This window comes from Falco peregrinus, chromosome 5 (assembly GCF_023634155.1).
Source record: "Falco peregrinus isolate bFalPer1 chromosome 5, bFalPer1.pri, whole genome shotgun sequence".
Lineage (NCBI taxonomy): Eukaryota > Metazoa > Chordata > Aves > Falconiformes > Falconidae > Falco > Falco peregrinus.
Window position 1 is genome coordinate 75,622,711 of NC_073725.1, and position 23,959 is coordinate 75,646,669.

At 42.4% G+C, this 23,959-nt stretch overlaps 1 protein-coding gene across 2 annotated transcripts in view; it reads left to right on the forward strand.

Moving 5' to 3' along the window:
• Positions 1–1,261: 1,261 nt before the first annotated feature.
• GSG1L (GSG1 like) overlaps positions 1,262–23,959 on the forward strand; it is a 59,163-nt gene continuing 36,465 nt past the window's right edge. For both annotated transcript variants that reach the window (XM_027796393.2, XM_027796394.2), the window contains exons 1-2: positions 1,262–1,648; positions 18,626–18,673. In XM_027796393.2, coding sequence (XP_027652194.1) covers positions 1,348–1,648; positions 18,626–18,673 — 349 coding nt within the window. In that variant the 5' untranslated portion in view covers positions 1,262–1,347. The remainder of the gene's footprint in view (positions 1,649–18,625; positions 18,674–23,959) is intronic.

Below are 23,959 nucleotides of genomic sequence, written 5' to 3' on the forward strand. Positions count from 1 at the left end.
AGCATCCCCACAGCCCTTGCAGGGAGTCCAAACAAGGCTGGAAGGAAATGTCACTCAGCCCAAAGTCCAGGAGGTACGTGCAACTTCACCACAGAAAATTACATTCATCTACTATGGACACAAAACTGTTGTGTGACAAATGTGGCCAAACTCAGTGCTTGGATACGAGGTCTTACAGGTTGTACCACCACCACCATCAGGCGCCCTGGTCTCCCCACAGCACTCAGTATTCACCAGATAGCTCTGAGCAATGTGGAAGAGGTCATAAACTCAAGTCAGCCAACAAACAAGAACGGACGATAACTTCTCTCTGAAAATGTGATACTATGCAGTGCTCCCTGCTCTCAGAGCATTGCCATCTGGCGAGTAAAGGCCAGGGTTTGCTCTAATTAGTTCTCTCCTCCTGCACAAACCAGGACCCTCAGAATGTCCTACAGACCCATGTCAAACAGAACCTCCGCATGCACTGTGGCTGGGAACGAAAGCCTGAGAAAAGGACTCCACCTGGTATTGAGAAAGATGTGGGGTTTACTCATTACACACATTCAAATCTAAATTCCTCTGGGGCTTTGCTGACTGCCCTGAAGACAGAGATTTACACCACTATGCTGACAGCAGAATCAACCCCCTGATGTACTACCCGCTAGCTCAGAGCAGGAATGTTAAAGTACCACTCCATCCCTCCTCCTCCTCCTGGATGAATCTCTGCCCTCTGGTATATGAAAAACGTATTTCACAGCTCCAAATAACAATTCTTTTTGGGACTAAGATGTGACGCCTCCCCCCAGCCCAACTCAACCGTCAGCATGCTGCAGTGGTCCCCGAGGTCTGCCGAGGACGGTGGCAGCAGGCAGCAGCTGTCCCTGCCGCCTGCCTCCCACTGAGTTTCTCCTGCTTCATCCTACGGGAGCAGAGGACAGCGAGTCCCGCAGCCTGCAGGTGTCTCCCAGCGGAGGAGGCTGCGGAGCCCCTTGGGATCATGTGTGGTACCCGAGCAGATGTTCACTTGCTCTTGGTGCTGTTTGTGAGGCAGACCCTCTCTGATCCTGCCAGCGCACTGAAGCACACCAACTCCGAGAGGACGGCCGCACTCCCGCGCCTGCAGCTGCTCCTTTAACATACAAAGGCAGGATTTCAAGTGAAGAGAAGAATGGGAGTCTGGGTGCAGCGTTTCCTTCACTGCTACAACAACAGATTGGAAGAAGCTGAGAGTTTTGATGCCTGGACAACTGGATTCTGAATCGTGAGAGGCTTTGAACGCTCCCCCCCCCCTCCCCCCCCCCCCCAATAAAACAAACCCCTTTGACTTCTTCTCTCAGCAGGAGGGGGAGGGAGGGCGGATTTACCATGAAGACAAATCGAAGATGCAGAGCCCTGCTAGCAGTGAGTCTGAATCTGATGGCTCTCCTCTTCTCTACAACAGCTTTTATCACGACCCACTGGTGTGAGGGCACACAGAGGGTTCCCAAGCCGAGCTGTGGGAAAGAGAAGAAGACAAACTGCCTCAACTACAGTGGGAATGAGACTGCAAATGAGACAAACCAGAATGTGGTTCATTACAGCTGGGAGACAGGAGATGACCGCTTCCTTTTCAGGTATTTCCACACTGGGATCTGGTACTCCTGTGAGGAAAATATCAATGCTGCTGGTAAGTATAAAACAACTTCCTTCCAGCTTGTGTTGCTTTGTGTTTGGCTCGGTGTGATAAACACACAGGCAAGCTGTTCTGTGCTGTATCTTAAAGCAGATTCGCCCTGCAGAGAGAGGCAGGATTTTAACAGTTCTTTTGTTGAAAAGCAACCTGTTTCCAGTGAGGGCAAGGATTTGCTTGTTTACCTGCTGGCTGATGCAGGGTCTGTGCTCTAAAGCCAGCTGAAGCTCTGAGAAGCAGTATGTCCTACCCTCCTGGGCACTGCAGCCAGAGACTGGTCAGTGCCTCCCTTCTGGGAGCTGCTCCATGGAGCGCACAAAAGACAGCGGCTGGTAGTTGTTAAGGAGGTTCTGACATCTAATTGTAATTGCTCCTGAAATATCCCCTAAGACAGTAGTCTGAATGACAGGGAAAGCACAAAGGTCACAGTTTTTATTATGCTGTAGCCTAGAGTGCCTCTTTTCTGGTATCCCTTAGGTAAATGACCACCCACAAACCCTTCCTGGTGGCTGGGCTGTATGTTTATTGGAGTAGAGAAATCGCAGTTAAAGGGCACAACTGGGCACAAGAAAGCTCATTTCTGTTCCCTGCTCAGCTGTTTACTGGCTGAGAACCACTCAAGAAGACATCCCTCCAGCTTATCAGTGCCTTCGTTTCCTTTGCTGTACCCTGGCACTTACCAAGAAATAAAACACCGGAGGGTGGATGGAAGGTAGCAGCCATGGGACTGATTTAAGTCTCAACAGATGCAAACTGACAGTCCCTACTCCCAGAGCTGTCTGGTAGAGCTAACATCCAAGCTCTGCTTTTGAGAGAGCTTTTTTCTAGATTATGTGACTAGAAAATAAAGTTTACAAATGTGACACAGTATGAGATGATGATGGCTCATGGATACTGGTCCCTCTTTGCTGAGCTGTTTCTGTTCTATCCTGCCATTGCCCAAGGAGTAGACCGGGGAGTTGGTCCTTCAGCACTGTTGGGAGCGAGGAACAGTTATTCATCCTACATGTTGTGTCTTTGAGGACACAAGTTCCTCAATAATGGAAAGTTTATTAGACCCTGGTAAAACTACTCTGTAAGGATGTACTATCAAGTTGGGCAAACCTGGGGAGCAGCTCACAGTCCATTTCATCCCAAGGTGCTGTGTATACTCACTGGAATTTTTGAGGAAGGTGCTTCAAGAATTAGTTGGTCATTAAAACTCAATTTGATGTATGAAAAGGAAAGTTCATTAACTCCAACCTTGGGACTGTCAATAAATAAATAGCTCCATGCTGAAACGAGGGCACCAAAGTAACCTTCTTGATGTTTGAAAAAATATCAAAAGAAAAGATTATTTGTCTTACTGATTTGGAAATAAACTTAGGCCACAGCAACTTCACTGGGCAACTCTCAGCAAGACTCTCCAACTTTTTGAGCATCTTAGCTGGAATTAGGACAATCAAACATGACCGAATTTCTGGCAGACATTGAAAGGTTTCCAAGCCAAGATTTATGTGTGAGATAAGTTGTAACTGCATGACTCCAGCCCACTCAGAAAACTGAATTATCTGTGGGAGAAGAGAAATACAGTGATCTATTCTGTACTGGGTAAACAAAGCTGTGCTGTCGTGGGTGATTTCAGGAGATAGCTGGAAGCCAGCTTTAGAAAGTTATGGTGAAAGCAGGAGAGAACGGGTTGTTTCTCCCTCCCACACCACCACAGCAGCCACACGTGTGTTTCATCTTACTTGAAACAGTAACTTGGTGAAAAGTACTCTTCAGTTAGCAGACCAGGAAGGACCAACCTTTGGAAAGAACTCAGCCAGGTGCAGGGATATATTGGCTTAGACAGACAGCTGCCTAGTTCAGGATTTACCATAGGTTTTTTTCTGGTAAGGACAGGAACAATGTAACGGACACAGGTCTAAATCTGTCCCTAAGAATGTCAACATGAAATAACCATGAAAGTTCTTCATTCAGAATACCAGACTGTCATTACGTTGTCATGGCCTTTTGCAGCCTGACTGGTGATCATTATCTGAGCTCCAGGGCAGTGAGGCCCAATCCAACAGCACTGTGATCATGCTTATACATACACCCCCAATGCTCGATATATCTGTGAGTAACCCATCTCATAGGCTCATCACACCGTCCACAGCATGCTTACTGACCACAGCCCTGTAGGTATCACAAGTCATTATGGCACCATGTTGTTAATACACATCCTAGGATGTCAGGAGAACATCCAGAAAATACTGCTAACCACACAGATAGTAGTGTATTAAATTAGTCAGAATCCCTGACTTGAGTGCACTTCATACTTTCAACAGCATCTTTCTTAAAGCTTTACCAATAGCATACTGAAAATGACTGCAACCGCATTACTCCAGGCAAAGTCCTTTCAGTAGCCATTTCCACAGCCTCACACCTCTGTCAGCAGAACATATGGCCACAGCCTATGGTCAGCACCATTCCTACAGCTCCTGTCCTATCCCTGAAGCCTTGCTGCCCATGTCTAAAGTTAAGTAACATGAATCCCACCAGGAACACATGAGTGCCAGTAACACTCTCTGTGGTTGTGATGCTGTCAAAACTCTCCAGAGACCCCTAACTTTCCACATTCTTAATCTAGCCACCAGGTCTGTCCCTACAATCACAGTACTGTCAAAACTTTCTGCTGTCTGCATTGGTGCAGCTGCAACACCCCAGATATTGTAGTGCAGACACAATAGGACCAGTTCCCAGAAGGTTGATACTGCAAAGGACAGGATTGCAGGGCTTCCAGTTGGCTGGAAGGGCTGGGACTCAGTCATATCTTAAAATGACATTTAGGCTGCAATCAAAAAAATTTTACTGTTCTCCTCCTCCCATTGTTTATCTGAAATGTCTATTTTGATTCCAGAGGTTGAGGTGCAAAAAGCATGCTATCCACTCTGTGCAGGGACTAGCAAAGTGGGCCTTCATCTTGTTGCAGATTTCTAGTTTTCACTGACATCTCTAACAGAGATTGAATGCTGCGATTATTTCTGAAATAATTTGTGACTCCAGAGTTTATTTTTATCCAGCATACCTAGGATGGCTAAAGAATCCAAAAAGCATTTAGCACCTGAGAAATATAATTGTGAATCCCCTCTGGGAATAGAAGGACAGGAGCATATATATTACATTGGTGGGTGTGTCCTGTAATTATTTAGCACAATTTCTGACTCAAAAATATGCTGATTCCCCATCTACCAAAAAGAGAATGAAGGCTCTCCTTTTCAAAGTGGATTTGATGCTTTGGATTCCACACAGGTGGAGGTACCATCTGTAAATTGAGCAATGCACCTGATCTCTGGAAGGGGATGAAGCTAAAGCATACCCTGTGAGCTCTGCAGATATTGCTGGTCACGCATCCTGTTCTGCACTCACATGCTGCACAGGGCACTTGGTGCCTCATCCCAAGCCACAAATTCCTTGGACATGGCCAGGTGTCTCAGAGCCAAGCTCTCTATCATTTAATTTCTTTTTGAGTATGACTTCAAGTGCATATCTGATGTCACACTTGCAGTCTAGGTCTGTCCTTGTGTCAGTACAGGACACCTCAAGATAACAGGCAAGTGATGTATTAATAGCAGCAGTAATAAACTAACCAGTAGATTCCATGACTCAAGAACATACACGTCATGAAAAAATTAACACATGAAGTAGGTAAGGTGGCATACCTTATCCTAACAGGTAAGAGGAGTTTGAGAGCTGGGAAGCAATAATGAGTTAGTTTTGCTCCATAGTGTGTTTGCTTTGATTTTAATAGAAGAAAAATCCACAAACTCAGAGCTTGTTTTAGTTGCTAATGAACAGGCAATCTCAGTAATAACATCCACATTCAGAGGGAAAAGCAGCTGCCTTGATGCCTTATAAGAGTACTGTCCCATTAAATAAATGAGCATTTTCATGTTGCTCACCACACTCCATAGAAGTCAGGTAGATCAGGAATGGCTATGTGTAGTTCTATTCTTGGAATGATATTTTAAGGGCAGGGGGTCTGTAGCTCTTTGCATGCTCTGTACCACATATTCCTTAGCACTCTAAATGGTAAAGAGGAAATGGTAGAGAGGAACTTGCGTGATATATAAGGATGCATCCAAATGGGCTGTAAATATGGACATCAAATGCACATTTGTGAAGGGCCCAGAGAATGAGAGAGGTATACCCTGCAGAAATAAATAAATAATATAAAGACAAGAACTTGCCATACACTTTCACTTATCCAGAGCGGTACTGCATCACCCTTCTCCCCCACCACCGTGTGGTAATAAGCATATGTGATTCACCATAGGCGGCTGTCCAGAGAGGGGGACCGGGGAAAAGCACCTTATTACTGTATAATTAAAAGCAAGAGGAATTGAAAATTCTTGCTGGATTATGAGAAATACAATATAATTGGCATGACTGAAACCTGGTGGGTTTATTCGCATGACTGGAATGTAAAAATTGGTAGTTATAAATTGTTTAGGAAGGGAAGACTGGTAAAAGGAACTGAGGAGGTAGAGCTCTATATTAAAGATAAAATTTCCAGTGATGGAGAAACTGAACCCAGGGGGCCTGGATAATCTCCGTCTGAGGATGTTGAAATAATGGGCACATGAAAATGCAGGGTTAGTAGCAAGAATCTGCACATTGCTGTATTCAAAGACTGGGAAAAAAATGTATACAGGCCACTTGACCCAGCAACCTTAGGACAGTTTTCAGGGAAAGTGCTCACAGCAACAAATGGGTTTTATCAAAGGCAGGGTTTTATTAAAGGTGAATCTTTTAACAATATGAATAATTTCTTAGGGAAGAGTAATGCATTAGGCCCAGTCTCTATGGATTTACAAAAAAAGCATTTGATGGAATGTCCCACTGAAAATTCTTTACAGAAGAACTACAGAGAGGAGAGAATGGTAACAACATGGTGATAGATGTAGGCATGCTTCCACACCAGGGAACGCTAAATAGTCTGAGCCTCTTCAGACTGGAAGGAAGGCACAATGTACAGAGAGCTATGATATTGGTGGGGATCAACTGGGAATGGCAGAGCTCAGACAAGAAATAGCGTTGACTGCTTCTGCAAGCTAAGAACAATAAGGCATAGCAGACAAAAAGAAATACTCCTTCCTACAGAGCTCCCTGCCAGGGAATGCTGTGAAGGCCAAAACTGGGATTGCATGGATGCAGGGAAGAAATAGCCATTTGTGTTACTAACATTATGATTTGTGAGCAACCTCTGACAGGGAAGTCCTTGAACTACTGATGCAGTACTGATATCACAAGGGGAGCACATGGGCAAAATCACCCTATACCCACCCTTTTGTTCTCCCCTAAATATCTGTCATGGGATGACAATACAAAGATAGTGAAGTATGTAGATATTTTGCCTGAACCTGTAGTGCAGATTTTACTTTATTTATTCTAATGGGGATAAATAGAGAGATTGTAAACTGACAGAACAGTCACAAAAAGGCTGTGGCAAGTAATATAAATAGGGAAATTATTATAATGGAGATCAGCTATTTCTAGTTATCCTCAAATTTGGGTTTACGACTGATTCTGTTATTGCTGAGATTAGCAAACTAGGAAAAAAAAATTAGGGATACAATTCATGTCACCTAATCTGTAAAAAAAACCACAACAAAAACAAAGGCAAGATGAATCCTATAGCAAACCTGTGGACATTAGCAAATGTAAATGTCTGTGCCTAAACTGATTGACGTCATTGTTACAGTCAGTGCGTATTTCCTGGGAAGATTAAATTCCTACTCATATGGGATGAACTGAGCCCTGGGATTATATTTTTTCCTCATTGGCCAAAAAGGAATCCATATAAAAAGTTGCCATTTCTAACACAGAAGTCTTAATTTGAAGAGAATAATCCTACTTTAAATGAACTCCTTACATATGCTGAGACACAAAGTCTGGGAATACTGGCATTACAGAGGAGAGATTTTTCTGCATAAGTAAATATGTGAGCTGGTCTGATAGAGTTGCAAGAATAGTACTAAAAATCAAAAAAAAAGCAGCTTTAAAGCACAAAACACTGAGGCATAAAATTCTATGAGGATACAGGTAGTTAGCAATTGCAGGCAAAAGATACGAAACAAGTTGTGGGCTGGTATTTGTCTGTGGGGTGACTGAGCTGCAAAGTGCTGTGATATAAAAGAAAGGTGTTATTCTAGGGAAAAATTAGCACCACTGCGCAAGGTTCAGATAACACCGGTGCATTTCACTAATGCCATCGTGTATAGTTACGGTAAGAAAAAGGGGGAGGTGAAACAGATGCAGAGTGGGATTTCTAAGTAGCTAAGGAAAAGAGAATCTCCTTCAAGAAAAGAAAAGAAAAGAGAAAAGAAAAGAAAAGAGAAAAGAGAAAAGAAGAGAAAAGAAGAGAAAAGAAGAGGAGAAAAGAAAAGAAAAGGAGAAAAGAAGAGAAAAGAAGAGAAAAGAAAAGAAGAGAAAAGAAGAGAAAAGAAGAGAAAAGAAGAGAAAAAAGAGAAGAGAAGAGAAGAGAAGAGAAGAGAAGAGAAGAGAAGAGAAGAGAAAAGAAAAGAAAAGAAAAGAAAAGAAAAGAAAAGAAAAGAAAAGAAAAGAAAAGAAAAGAAAAGAAAAGAAAAGAAAAGAAAAGAAAAGAAAAGAAAAGAAAAGAAAAGAAAAGAAAAGAAAAGAAAAGAAAAAGAAAAGAATAACTGGTCCTCTTTAGTATAACATTTAGTATAAAAATGAAGATCTAGAGGGGATGTGATGGTACCTTATCCGTATATATATATATATATATGTATAAATATCAAGAAAACAATAGGACTTAAGTAACTTGTCATTGAGAAAAAAAGCGAAAATCCAAGAAGGGGTTCCTAGAGAGGGTGTCTCTGGACTTCACCTCCACAGAGGGCAGTGTGAACAAAGGAAACCCATGGGCTGAAATGGATACTCCTTGAAGTCACAGAAAGAACTGGACCAGGGAAAAGGAATGTTTCTGGCACGAGGAAGCTTGGAGTGAGTCCTGCATAGCTGATTTGTTGGTATCTTAAACGAGGTCTGAAAGGATTCATCTTGGTTTCACTGCCTTGCTGACACCATGTCTATATTCTATTACATGACATCCATGCTTCAGGGCTGCAGTGGGTCACCAGTAGGAGCCAAGAAAAAAACAGTTGCTGACTTGGTGCTTACCATGTTCTCTGGAGGGTTTTATGCCTTCTCTAAAGCATCAGAAATTGGCTACAGGTGGAGACAGTGTGTGAGGAGGTTGCTTTGCTGCCGTTGACATTATTACAGCTTCTCAGTATCTAATTGGTATGTCTGCTCATGCACTGAACATTAAACTGATGATCTAATTTGGGATCAGAAGGGAAATCTCCCTCAGGCTAGATAACAGGGATAGTAACAAATTTTTGCCTTCCTTTACAACATGGGGAAGGTCCATTTCAGAAAAGCACTTGTGAACTTCTAACAAATCCCTGTTTTTTTGCTCTCAGGATAAGATAGGCCTGGCCATAGGAATTTAAGCTATATGATAAGAGTCTTCAGATCTGTTCATGTTCCTCACGTTCACTTTTACTTTCTTTTTGTGGTACATGATAGCTGTGGGTTTTGTGGTGGTGATTGTTTTATTATAGACATTCGGTTTTTTATAGGATGTTGGGGATATTTTGTGTCTGCAGTGCACTGGGAATTTTGGACTTTAGGTCTTCCTGATCTTGCTAGACAGACTAGCTATATGAACATCTATCATACATAAAATGTGGATATAAATCCCTGCAGGCTGAGACGCATAAGAGTAAAGGAAGGGACTAGGCAATGAACTACTTCTTTCTTATTTGATATGTTTCTACCTCATGAGCAAAAATTGTGTTTCTTTCTCTTTGGATGTGTCTGTCCTCAACCATTTAACCCAGTAGCTTTAAAGGAAGCATCTGAGGGGTTCTGGTATTTTCTCATAAACAGAATAAACTTCAGAGTGCTGGAAGACTAACACATAGGTCCCATATCTCAAAGAGAATGGAGATGCTTACTCCAGTGTCAGTGCAAAATATGAACAGATACATTCATGGCTACAGAAACAAATACAGGATGGGATATCAATCATCATCGTATCCCGTGGTTTTTGAATTATACCAGGATCAATGCTGATTTTAAAACTTTCCTTGTATGGAATTAACAGACATGGCTTACTAACAGATCTCAAAATGGGGACTTACCAGGGAATAGGGCTGCTTCTAGCAGCACCCTCTGTTAATCATAAAGTGGCGTAATGCTTTTCAGTATTCTTGTTGGTAAACAAAATGGTAATATAAATCTTTCCTGATCCAGCTTACAAATGACTACAGAAAACAGTAAAACAGTAAATAATAAGAAGCAGATGTTATTACTATGGAATGACATAGCTTGCAGAATAGTCACAGGCAAGCAAAATTCACTTTAAAGTGTTCTAGCTTGCATTTAGCTGCATTGGGGGTGGGGGGGGTGGGGGGCAAGGATGCAAACCATGCTTACAGTGTGGGAAACTGATTTAAGAAGCAGAGCCATTCCACCACATCTAGACCCACTAGGTTTGGAAAGACCGAAAAAAGCATCATACTGTCATTCAGCCGGACTTCACTGAGCATCACCTGGTCAGAAAAAAATCCACTAAATGAGAATTTCTTGCAAAGTTATTAGGTACAAGCTTGGAAATACGGTTCACAAGAGGAAATACAAGCACAACTTTTTTTCACTTGATTTCAAAACGTGGTCATTCATTTGCAGTGTAGTGCAGTGTACTTCCTTTAAAAGTCTGTGGCTGAAAGGTTAAAGTTATCTCAGTTCCCATACCTGAAGTCGGGTTTGCCTGCCTGGAAAACCAGGATGCTTCAACCCAAAAAGCAACTGAGTGTCGTTGGATTAGGAGAAGTTTCTGGAGTTCACTTTGAAACAGGCAGCCTAAATTGCAACAGCTGAGGAACGGAGAGCAGATAGACACACAAATGAGGGAAAAAATATTGTTACAGTGTCACTGTGTTAACAGTGAAGAAGGAATACAGGTTGATGTAGTACAGGCTCTGACATTCAAGGTCCCCTCCCCTCCAGTAATCCCTGTGTCCCTTACCTACAGTCACTTGCATGTGTTTCAAGCTGCAACCTCAGGACTCACGTTCACAGGGATGTGCCAGGCCACCAGAGTAATGCTCTGTCCCAAATCTGTCTTTCTCTCCATTTTGGCACGCATCAACTTTAGAAGTTTTGATTTTCTGGAGTAATCGCATCAGTGAAAAGAAGTTTTCTTCTTTGCTGTCAGTGACTTTCATATCTGCCTGCCCTGCTCATGTATCTCTGGAGCTAGGGCACCAATCCAGTACAAATACTCTGGTTGGGCATTATCTGGAGAGAAACACTGGCATGGATAAAAGAGAATCCGTATTGATCCACAGCTAATAATTGGAAGGAGTGGGATATGATTGGTTACTTACTCTTTTGATCTTTGTTAATCACCAGTCTGAATGGAACTGCTAATGCAGTCACACAGAAGACTGCAGAAGGTATGTCATACTTGTACAATGATAGATTTCAGCTACATCTTCTGCGAAGAGCATCATTTCTAGCCTTTCACAGATTTCTGGGGAGAATTTATAGTCCCACAGATACTGGACTGCTGATAACTACCTTATTTTGGTATAATTACACCCACACAGAGTAAGCACAGTGTGACAGATGGGCACCTGTGGGATGAGCAGGTAAAAACCTTCCTCTTCCTGTTCCACGGTTCAAAATGCTTAAAGCAACTCAGAACTCTTTGTCTGATTTAATGTTTTCCAAATTATAAAGTCAGGTCTAATTTGACATCAGAATCATTGAAGGACTCTCTCAGCACCATTGTTTCCTTGATTCTCCCAATCATTTAGAAAGCTGAACTATTTTCTAGCTCTCCAAATGATAAATGTGTGCACACATCTTTCAGGCCTTACTAAGATAATCAGATGAGTCTTGTGACTTGGATGTGTTTCAATTAGATGTGATTTGAGAGCAGCCTGTGGAGATGTTTGCTTTCAGATACTGTGCAAGATTTTTCACATCAGGAAGAGTTTCAGCACAGAAAATGCAGTTGCCATGGCATATAATCCCAGTTAGCACGAACACTCTGGGCACTCCCTGCTCTGCCCGCACCCTCTGCCCACTGCACAGCTATCTACTGCTCCAAGGAACTGAAGGGGAAACTCCACAGCGTGGATGATACCTCTCTGATAAAATTATTACCATTTCTTTGTGAATAAGTGAATTGAGGCAAAATGCATGCCTGAAATTAAAAAGTGTAAAGCTTAAAGTTTTTCCACTTTAAGAGGTAGAAAGTTTTAAGAGTTTGAATTTGCTGAAAAAAACCTGTAGTATAGCATTCCAATCTAAAAGCAACCCCAAAAGGGAAAAAGGCTGAGAAATCAAACAAATTCTCATGTTATTTGGAAGTAAGAGAAATGTTGATGGGCAGCAGCTATGAATGACAGCTGTTAGAGTGAAAGACAGCAATTGTTTTCATAGTTCAAGACATATTTAGTGCAATTCTGGACGAACTTGTTTACTTTCCAGAAGAAAATATCGCTCCAGCAAAATCAATGTGGTCAACTGAAAAATGTTGATTTTGCAGATTAATACTCAATTTTTCATTAGAAAGAAATCAATTAAATACTCTGTCTGAGATCTGCTTAATCAAAAGTGGAATATTTCACTCACTAATTAACCTGATACAACGCAGCTTGAGTGAGCTCATTAACCTGTATTTTCCCTAATGTAGTACTTTATTTCACTGAAGTTGTGTTGGAGTCCTCAGCCTCGTCTAGGCTGGGATCCCTTGAGGGTTATGTCTTTTTTTAGACAAATACAATGATTTTACTCTCAGTAGATGATGTGGGATCTCATCAGAATCACATGACTCCAGATATAATTGGAGAGATAAAGATTTGTTAAGGCCTATTGGGAAAAAAGGGGACCTTGTCTTTCGTAGGCTGGGAGCCAGTGTTACTAAAAGGGAATGCTGTTTAAATGAAATGTAATCATTTAAATTTCCATCAGAACTGTACTTTTGAACTCGTAAAATTTTATGCAGAGTAAGTGAATACAGACAGCTTTTTCTTTTCTTTGAGATGAAAAGCAGAGTTATAACAGAGATCGTTCAGAAATCACCAGATTTCTTTTAAGTCACATTATTTAACTAGAATATTTTGAAACCGTGTAGTTGGGAGACATACAAACTAGGATTTTTTAGAGTTGTTTTTATTCTGCTGCCCTGGTTGTTAATGAGGCATCTATCACTGGCTCAGAAAGGAAAGAACTTGGGAGTGTAGGACCAGTAAGTACAATCCAGGACATCAACTTCTGATCCTTGCTATTGCAACAGCCGCGTTATAAACTTAGAATACTATCTTAAAGCCTATGCTCTTTTTGGAGTGTTTTCTGCCCTCTTCCCAATTTCCAGTCTAAACCACCAGTTTACTGAGGTAGACTCTGGAAAAATCCAATCACTGTTGCACAGTGTGGGGTCCTGAAGACAGGCGCACACAAACCATACATTTTAGACAACTGGTGGAAGAAACGGTAGAATACACACGGGTCTCACAAAGGCTTACAGTCAGAGTGACTCCAGTGCGTACAGTGAGCTTGGAAGTACATCTGTGCACTATAGTTTAGACCCAAACTATATGCACCTAGTCCTGCCTCTCCAGCTGCCTTATAGAGTTCCCTAATTGCTCCCTAGAGTTGTCCATAGACCCACAGCGGAATGGCAGCCTGCATCCACTTTGGGACTGCAGCTGAGCAGATCTGTCACAATGCAACTGCACTGTGCCCACGACAAGGAGTGCAGCCCGTAACAGGGAAAGTAGCCCAGTATACCGAGCAGACCTGATGGTCTATGGAACCTGTTTGTCTTCATTCTCCGAAAGGACCAAATTTGAGGGATTTGGAAAAGCCACTTCCTTAGCTTTTCCTTTCAAATTATTGTTCAGGCTAGGGAGGTACAGATGTCTCTGAACTCTGTCTGAGGAAGGTAGGAGGAACAAGCATTTGCTTCCAGCACAGAGTCCCAGCTGTCCAAAGTATGTGTGACACTGAAGTAGGACTCTTCAGTGGATAAGGTAACAGAGCAGCCTCACTACCTCCATGGGGAAGGCGAGGTGTCTGGGGGACTGGTCTACCTATCTGAGGTGACAGGACATGTGGGTGACCCCTCCACCGTGTGCGACTGCTTGTCAGCAGTGTCCTGCAGTGCCTCCTTCCCATCCCTACAGAAGTTCTACTCTTACCAGCTCATTTACTTTCTCCAGAACACAGCTCTGCCAGCACAGTGCCTGCTTTTCACACAGCCTTCTACTTTTTCCTGAAATGATTTGATTTTGAAGACATGAGACAATTTTCATGACAAGTATGTGCCACAGACTTGAAAGAGCTGGAAGCTCAGGACTTCCCTCCATGTTGCGAGCAGCAGAAGGAGAATAAAGAGCAGGGGCTTCAGGTGGGAAGCAGGACAGAGATCATCTCATGCTGCCACACCTTTCTCTGTGTCCCTGGCACTGACACAGTGATAAAATCCACATCTTCCTGTACAGTGATTCCTAAGAACACGCAGCAGCCCAAAGCTGAGCTTTCTTCAGTAGGAACTACTGAGGAGCTGGAAAGCATTTGACCTGCACTTCTGCAGGAGCTTCCACAGCTGCAGAGCCATGAAATGGGAAAAGTCTTAATGAGCCTGTCTGAGCAAATGCTGTGTGTGCTCCTAGGCAGCAGATGCCAGGAGACTTTAAGGCCCAGGGGATCTCTCCTCCCTTGACTGTTTGCTGCTGGTGTCCTTCCCAGTTCAGGCTAGGCGCATATTGAAGATGCAGGTGCACACACATGCACATGGACACACACACATGTGCAAGCATGCATGACACTAGTGTGGCTGGCCACACAGGCCAACCCAGAGAGAGCTGTGCCTTTACCAGCACACACAGAAACATCACTCCCAACAGCAAGCTTGCTCCTCTTCCTCCTCTCTGGCTGAGCAGGTTTGCAGATCACTACTGAAACCTGCACATCCCTTCCCTCTGTAGATGCACAAGCACATCACACTAATGGTCCCTCAGATATTATCGTGGGCTGAAAGTTTATCTTCCATACCAAGACTGCAAGACTCTTACCCAGCCACTAGCTTGGGCCTTGGGCCTTTCCTGATATCTGTCCTCCCGCTTTTCGGCTGGTTAGGTTTGAAGCTCCCTAGCAAATTAGAAATACACATAAACATGCACATAAGTAGTATTATATTAATTAATTAGGATTAATTAGAGAAAAACACACACAATTTTTGGGCTGTTGCTGGTATGAAGTCCCGACCCATGACCCCTTCTTGGGAAGCCCAGTAGAGACACAACTGAGCCCGTGCAGTACCAGTGGTTGTGAGGGAGTGTATTTGCAAGGGCTTGCAGAGATGATGTTTCTACCTCACCCTTGGGAAGCCATAAAAGAAGCCAGTATCAAGTGTTACTGATGTTTAGGTGGTCGGTCAGCCCTCTCTCCTCAGCCTCCAGCAGCTCCCTGACACTGCTGAGCTCCAGAGAGCTTCACATACACTGTACACGGGCATTGCTCCCACGTGGAAGTGGAAAGCATTCAAGCCAGGTCATGCCTCTTCTTTCTTACGTGTTACATGCAGGAGAGCACACTTCTTGGCTATCTCTTCTGTCAGAATCGCTGCCACAAAAGGGTGAAGGCAGGACTATCAGGGGAATGAATCCTAGACACTGTTCTTGTTGCATGTCTAAACAGCCTTTTCTGTATTCTCTAAAGAGTCTCCAGGAGCCTGGTTATGAGGAGAAGATGCATCTGGAAAAGGGAAGCACAGCAGGATAAACTCTGCCAAGTCTAAAATTAAACTTAAGAGAGCTTAAGAGATCGGTTATACAAGATACCCAAAAATAACTTAGAATAAATCCTAAGAGGAACAGTGAAAGCACTGCTGACATCTTCAGTTCTCAGTGCGATGCCTGTCTGCATGTTGAAGTACGAATGTGGTCTATAAATACCACCAGTGGTTACCATTGAAAATGGAGGAGGGGTTTCCAGTGCTCCAGCAACAAGAACAATGGAGGGAAATGTTCTTTATCAGGAACTGCTTGTGCAATTCCTACCACAACCTTTAGCAATAAGTCAGGCCAGGCATTAACCACTGAAAATGAAGTGACCTCCTTCCAAGCTTTTCTCTGTCTCCAATCTACAGTCATTTCTCTGTGCTACAGCTCCAAAAGGACTTCTGAACACTCCAGCATTTTCTGTCCATATTATTTAAACTGGAGGCCTCAGCCATGTCCAGCTGTCCTGGGAGAGGTGGGGGTCTGGGCAAGCTGATTTGAGGGAGGATGAGGATGCACATTCTTCCAAATAGCCTGTGATCACGCTCTACATCGGTCCTGCAGACAAGACACCTGCAGCCAAACACTATGGTACCGCCAGCCTCTGCAGTACGCACGCAGGTCAGAAAGGCTTTGTACCTTGCCATGTGTCTGAAACACAGCATGTATCTCCAGCTCTCAGAACAGCCCGTGCAGTTTCTGTAGTAGCAAATGCCATTCCTCTTTGGCTGGCTTGGGATAACATGCTAGAGTCAGGTGTTTGTTAAAATTTTCCAGTGATAGGGCTTCAGATTCAGTGCAGCTTCAGGTGAGAGATGATTCAGTGCTAGCCAGTTAGCTTGAAGTCAGTTTAGAATAAAACTGTGGTAGACGTAACATCCTGCATCCGAAAAGAACAGCCACAATCCCAAACCACAGATCCATATGGCTAGAATGAAAAACCCTGATTAACCTGCTTACATCGCATCTGAATCTAAAGGTCACTCTCCCAATATTCCTTTGATTTTATGTCAATGCTTTCCTGACACACCTCACACCCTAAAACTCAGAGTCTGGATGAGAATGATTCCTGCTTACAGCACAGTATTTTTCATAGTCCACCTGTATCTCTGGATTTCTTGGTCAGGGACCTAAAGTACACCAAGCGTGAAAAGATACTGAGGGAGGTGGCCTTCTTCATGTCCCTAAAAGTAGAAGAAGGATGACTACAAAGATGACAAAGCAACTAGAGAAGTTCAGGTTGGCTGTGAGGAAACACTTTTCCTGAAGGGTAGTGCAGCCCTGGGACCAGAACAGGAGAGAAACTAAATAGTGACAGGAGAGTCACTAAATAATGGGTGTCACCATCCTTGAAGTATTTCAAATGTGGCTGGGAAATTTCACACCTGACCTGGTCAGGTGTTAGTGATAGTCCTGCTCTGAAGGAGGCTGGACAAGAGACCTGCAGGCTTCTGTCAACACAACACTTCTGGGCTGCTGTGATTTCTGTGATCCATCACTTATCTTTCAGTCTGTCTGCCACAAAACTTAATAACTAACTCATCTGACATTCCTTCTGCTCAGGTATAGACTGCCCTACCTACCTCTTTGGAAACAGAGATGGTGCTTTGATAAGAACTCAAGTGTCGCTTCCTTGTCTTGACTGTCCTCTTGGCCATGCCTGGATTCACAGAGTAGAAATCCTCTCCCCTGCCACGGAGATATTTAAATGTTCGTTTCAATGTCAACTGGACCTTTTCTTTTAGAGCAACTTATTCATACACAAACAGGCTACAGTCTATGTACACAACATTTTTAAGCATATTTAGCATAGGTTTAAAACTGCAAAAAGTAAATTTAAAAAGTGGTAATAGCAGCATTATAATAATAGATTGTTATTTCAGCACAGTTATAATTTGAATGGTTATGTTTATCTTAATCCCACCAACAAAGACACCAGAAAGATTAACATTTTATATTGGTTTGTATATATAATTAATTACAACTAGGAAAAAATTACACACTGACTTCAACATCACTACAGCATTTCACTGTTTATTCTTTTTTAATGGCTTACATTTCCTAAATTGGTCTTTTGACTGTGCAATTAAAATTGAGAAAAACTAATATAAAAACCTACTCCTATAGCTGTCTGCATCAATTAATGTCTTAAAGGTCAAAATGGATTCTTCTCCATTACCTCTGGCAGGCATGCTGGGCTCTGATTCCTTGAGGCAGGCAGGCTATGGGTCACCCTGGAACATGTCCTGCTGAAGGAGACACATGCACTTGGTGGATGGATGTACCTAGAGCAGAGGAATTGTTTTATAATCTCTGACTGCCTGAAGAAGGAATAAGAAAGGTCAAAACATCCACCCTTAAGATACATTTTCTGCTCAGAAGCACTAGGCTTCTCAAAAACGTCTGCAAAAATGGAGGTGGAGTCCTAAACAGAGAAAATGTAATTTAAAATGATAAACAGATGCAGCAGCCACAAAGCAGAGGGAGTGGCACAGGGCTCTGATGGTCACAGCAAGGCATTTGCCTGCTTTGTCAATTTTTTTTTTTAGATGCTATGCAATTGCTTAGCTTGCTTTGTGCTTCAGGTTTAGTCTGTCCTAGTCACATGTGTTGTATCTGTTTGTTGAGATGTCTGTGCCCATCGCAATGCTTCCTGGAGCATGGAGGTTCGGTCACACCCTGGTGGGGCGCAGGCATTGTCCTGACCACGAGAAGGAGAGCAGAAGCGTTGGTGAGAGAGGCCTGTGCCCTCCCAGCACCACCCCTCTGCAGTGTTTTGCGCTCTGTCTCTCCATCTGACGTGCAACACCATTCCTGGCCTTGGGAAAGAGTCTCACTGACCCCACAGGGATCCAGCCATCAGAGATAACTTTTTTCTTCATTAACTGTATTTCATACTCCTGATGAAGGGACTTTAATCCTAAGGGAGAGTCCAGCCTTGTGAGCCCCACATTTTTGGTGCAGGATGCAGGCACAGGAAAATGTCTGCTCTTTGTGTGAGACAACCTAGTGAGCCTGTAGAGAGTCAGGTGGGAGCAAGGACAGAAACACCAGTCAGAGAGAGGAGGCAGAGCAAAACCAATCAACTTCTGTCTCCTAAAATAATCCTTTTCTTTTAAAGGTGAAAAATGTCGAAGTTTTATTGACCTTGCCCCGGCTTCTGAAAAAGGTAAGACAAAAGAGTCAAGGCTTCTTCCCATTTTACAAATTGCATCAGTATTGTTTCTTGTCGTACTTCAGTGCCAGGGGAAACATTACTTCCTAAGCACACGAGCACCTACATGTCATCCAGATTACACACAGTCAGGTGAAACAAATGCCAAGGGTTTATGACAGCTGTTTACTTGGTTTATGCAGATCTGTCATTTCTCTGATGCATTTTCTCTTCATTCAGCTGATTTTTTTTCAAGAATATAAAGATCTATATTGTAATACAGACATTTCTTTTCTTCCTCTAGTGAGGAAGGACATGCTACATGGTTTCCTCAGGCCATGAAGACATTTATGGTCAGAAAGCTGCAGTCACAGTACCAAATGTCTTTTGGTGAAAGCAAATCATCTAGATGCTTGTTTGCTTGATTTACCATTGAAAAAAATATATATTCAAGCACACAGAGACAGGCTGCAAAGATTTTCCTTGCCCTGGCATTGGAGTTGTAAATTCTCAACACGTTTAACCCATATTTCAAAGTAGTATTTATCAGGAAAAAATGGGTAGGGTTCAATTAAAAAAATGGGCAGCTGAGCCCATTCTGCTCCCTGCTCACGACAGAGTGCTCTGCCCACAGCTGAAGAGGTGCACGAGCCTTGCAGTGCCCTTCATACTAGCAGTGGGCTTCTGGAGAATCCAAAGGACAGATGAAAATTCATGTTTGTACAAAGAAGCGGTGTATTTTGTTAGATCACTTGAGACAATCACAAAACCTTTTGGGCATACAGTACCTCCATCAGGTCTGGCAGAGAGGCAGTAAGTGGTGTAAGGAACAGTTGTTCTTAGTTTGTCTGAATTGCTGATCAGCTGGACAAATTGAAAGAGAAGAGCAATTACCATTAATAAAGCAGTAGGGTATTTCTATGAGAGAAACAGTAACAGAGACAGCCTCTGTGAAATTCATTGTAAGTAAACGTAAATAAATTATGCACATAAGGGAAGAACAATCCTGGGATTACTGCCACTAAATGGGCTCTGAGTTAAGTCTTACACACACAAATGGGACCTTGGGGCGTAACCATTCTTATGAAAACACTAGCTCAATACTCAGCAACAGTCAAAAAACAATCAGCTAGAAAACATTAGCAAAGGATTTGAGAACAGAGCAGAGAGTATCCTGTTGCATGAGGACTGTAACCAAAGCTTCACCTTTATATAAAATACAGTGTGTTTTTTTGTCCTTTTTAGTCCAGAACACAGAATGGCATCAAGGATAATCATAGGTCTGGAAGGTTCTGTACAAGGACAAGACTAAGACTTTCCAGCCTGAAGGAGAAGCATGTGAGAAGAGATATGATGGGCATTGATAAAGGCATAAGAGGAACTGAAAAGGCAACTGGGGGAATGGTAGTTCACTGCCTTTCCCAGTGCAAGGACTAGTGGGCATTGCATGACACCTTCAGGAGACAGACTCAAAACAAGCACAATCTGTCTGTTGCAAAGGCAATGGGATGTTTTCATGCTTTATCCATCTTCTGTGAAAGTTCATTATGGTGCATAATGCTTGGTTGCATCACCCACACACTTTCCAAAACAGCATTTAGCGCTTTAAGTATTTCTTTTTGTTGTGTGAAATGCTGTCAGCAAATTTTTTTTTAGTAGAATTTTAGAGTTACTGCACAGTGTCACTGTATATTTCCAGACTATTCTATTCTTCCTTTTTAAGGAAGGCAGGCCCTTCTGCTGTAGTGATGTCAAGAAAGTTGTATCTATTTCTGAAGTTTTCCAATAGAGTTGTAAAGCATATTGACAGAAAGAGAGGAGAATGCTCTGTCAGAGATGGAAAATGCTGACCATCTGACTCACAAACAAAGCCAGGATAAATTCCGCAACTGTAGATCGTTGGACACTGCAACATACTTAATCTTAATTTTTCACCATCAGTTTTATACTGTCCAGAGATACTTCCACCAGATGTGAAGAGAAAATTATGTCGGTGATGCCCAATTTACTTTCACTGCAGAATTCTTTAACTTCTTGACTTATTTGGCTCTTTTCCTATTAAAAAGAACCTTCCACTCCCTTAATTTCTTCATCCCCTGTCAGCATTGACTTTAATGGCCAGAGGCTTGTCAAGTACTCAGTTACACCCAATACTGGGACAGATTCTCGATTTTTCTTCCAAGTAAACGAGATATGATAAAACGCAGAAAATATCACAGTTTGAGTTCAGTTATACAAACATATTGTGGTTTTCACAGTCCATTGTGTAACTGGGAATTTTTGGACTAAACATCTTCACAATGAGACTTCATCTTATTCAGTTTCTGTACATATTGTTAGCATCACTTACAACTAAAAAGTGGTTGTTCAAGCTTCAATTATCTAAAATGTCTCAACGAGTACATGCTCCATTACTGCAAAATGAGCACTCAGGTTTTCCAAAGTTTTCTTTTCAGTAGGTTTTCCCTGATCCAAAGAAGACCTCTATCTAACCAACTGTTAAGCTACACACAGGCTGTTGAAGCCTGGGCCTCCTTCTGAGCACATCATCTTCCACTTTTAAGACATGCTAAAAGGAAGCCTAAGAACAAACTTAGTCTAGTTGTACAGCTAGTCTCTTCTGAAGTCTGTCATCAACAGCAAGTCAGTACAAAACTCCTTGATAATATTTAAAACCTGCTTAGCATAGAAAAGCTAATCACCAAAACTCACAGTAATATAAAACCATTTATGCTAAGGCGAGCTACATCCTTACCACAAATCTTGCATTCATAAATGAAAATGTTTCTTATTCTTACTGTAAAAATGTAATAGCTTATGCTTGAGCTTTCTATCTTTAATCCGTTTGTGCTGATCTCTAGTGTAGCTGGATACTATATCTCTGATCAGTTATTATTCCCTTTGCATATATCACACCCATGACATCTACTAAAAGGAGGCAGCAAAATTTGGGGGCAAACAGACCCACAGTATGGTATAAATAAGCGTTTCCAACCCACACTAGGAGAGCTCTTCCCTGCATTTAAGGCAGCTGCCAACAATCTGTCAGAACCTTGTAAGCCTAACATTGAATTTATTAGCTATTGCTGGTTGTTAGTGCCAAATCTGCTTAACAAAATCAGCTTGGTGATGGTAGATAATAACTAGAAAAAAAAAACATTTTCTGTGTCCACAAATATTTCTTATTACAATTTCCATTTGCTGTTGATAAAGGATGATAGGGTAATAGCTGGTTATATTGGCCAGGACTTTTAATAGGCTCTCACAGAGCAGATGTTGTCGGATCCCATGACGTGTGCTATTTTCTAATGTTTGTTACAGATGTGAGTAGAAAGCTAGCAAGTTATTTCCAAAAGGAGTCACAAGGGAACTGTCACAGTAGGCTGGACCTGATCTTTCAGTTCTGAATTGCTCCTGGGGTCTTCTCCACAAAACTTAATCACAGTTTTGTTCCTTCTGAGTATTTTGATATCCAAAGAATAAAATGATAACCTATTTAGTGAGGGACACTTACATGATACACTCAGTTTTCAGCTGCTTGGTCTAATTTTGGATGCGGCTTGAAACCTTTCCTCTCCCTTTGGGCTGTTGTAAGCCTTCCTAGAACATCTTTCTGCCATGCTCCCTGTTGCAGTGTCCAACCAGAACACTGAGGCTGGGACACACTCCACCACTATCCTCCTCTCCCCATACCTTTTGGGTGCACCTTCTAGCTCCCCTTTACCATTGCATCAAATCTGCACCTGAGAGGACTTCCAAGAGGCCATGGAGGATAGGTTCAAAAGGAAGAGACCAAGGCCAAGTATTATGTCTGGAAACTGTGGCACCACAATGGAAAGCAAAATGTGGCTATATATGTCCCATCAAATGATCTGATAAATTGCTTCACTGACTAGCATAACACCACAGCTATATATGTATATAGGTCTGTTCCTCCCCCTGCCCAGAACTGTGTGGGGATTCAAATTCCCACATCCTTCTATAGATGCATAAATGTCAGCTGTCAATGACAGTGACACCGTGAGAGCCAGAGGATGGGGAGTCACGACCAGCTGAACTCCTTGTGTAAGTGAAGGCTGGGATATATACAGTGGAAATAAGTTGGAAGCAGAATTTTTGCTAAAGAACTTTGCTGGGGAAGAGTGAGGGTCTACAGGAAACATGGGGCCCCCAAGAGTTTTGTTCTCCGAGGCTGTGACTCAGGCACTTCCAAGTACCTGGAGTGCCTCCAGCACATGCTGAAATGAGGTGCTCCAGCCTGAGGAGTTCTGTTGCAAAGTTGCCTCAGGAACAGTCTCAAAGGTCAGCATTGGCCCAAAATTTAGAGATGGCTACACCAACACAGGACAGGAGTCACAGGACAGACTCCTTACAGGTGTGGTACAATCTGGTCTAAGTTACTCTAATGCTCTGTAGAACCTCACTTGCTTCAGCTGTGGTACTTATGGAATAATATCCACAATGAATGGCAAAGCAGCAGGTCATCAGCAGCTGCCTATATTGCAGTGCTTTCTGCTTATTTATAGGGAAATTCACATGTATAAAACAAACAAGACTTTTTAGAAACTATAGAGGTTGAGGCAAGGCAAAACCTTGCAGAAGGAAAATGTTCATTGCTAGTGAGCATTTAACAGTCCAAAATGTTACAGGGGACTTTTTAAAATTAAAGACTGTACTGGCAGAGGTAGGAGATGCCTTCTGCATGTCCTCTACACAGCTCATAATGATGCATCCTGTAGAGATGAAGCAATAAAAATTCTATATTATCTAAAGAGTAGCTGGCAAAACTAAGGTAGCACATGGCAAACAGCACATAAATAAAGTCTCACCTAAACACAGCACAGAAAAAGAGAAATCTGAGCCAAATCTATACATGCTTCGAAGCCAGCACTACAACAGCAATTAATGAGAAGAGAAACTAGATGCCTGATTCTAATGGATACTGACATAATAGGTGTACCAGAAATTTGATGGGAGAAAGATAATTAGTGGGACAATAACGTCTTGGTACTGATTACACTGAAAGACAAAGCAGATGTCAGGTACTAAAGCTGAATCAGAATAACAAGGTAATGTCATTAATGAGCAACAAAATCTCTGTGGATGGATTCCATGCTCAGATAAAAAATACAGAATTATATTAGTGATCACCCATTGGAATAACTTACAGTAGCAGGGTTAAACTTGATATCAGAGAAGGTATAAGGATAGAAAGCAAAACAGTAGGAGCAGACTTCAAAACCCCATGCAAAAACTGAGAAACATCATGCTTGGCACAATGCAGAGACTAAAATTAGGACA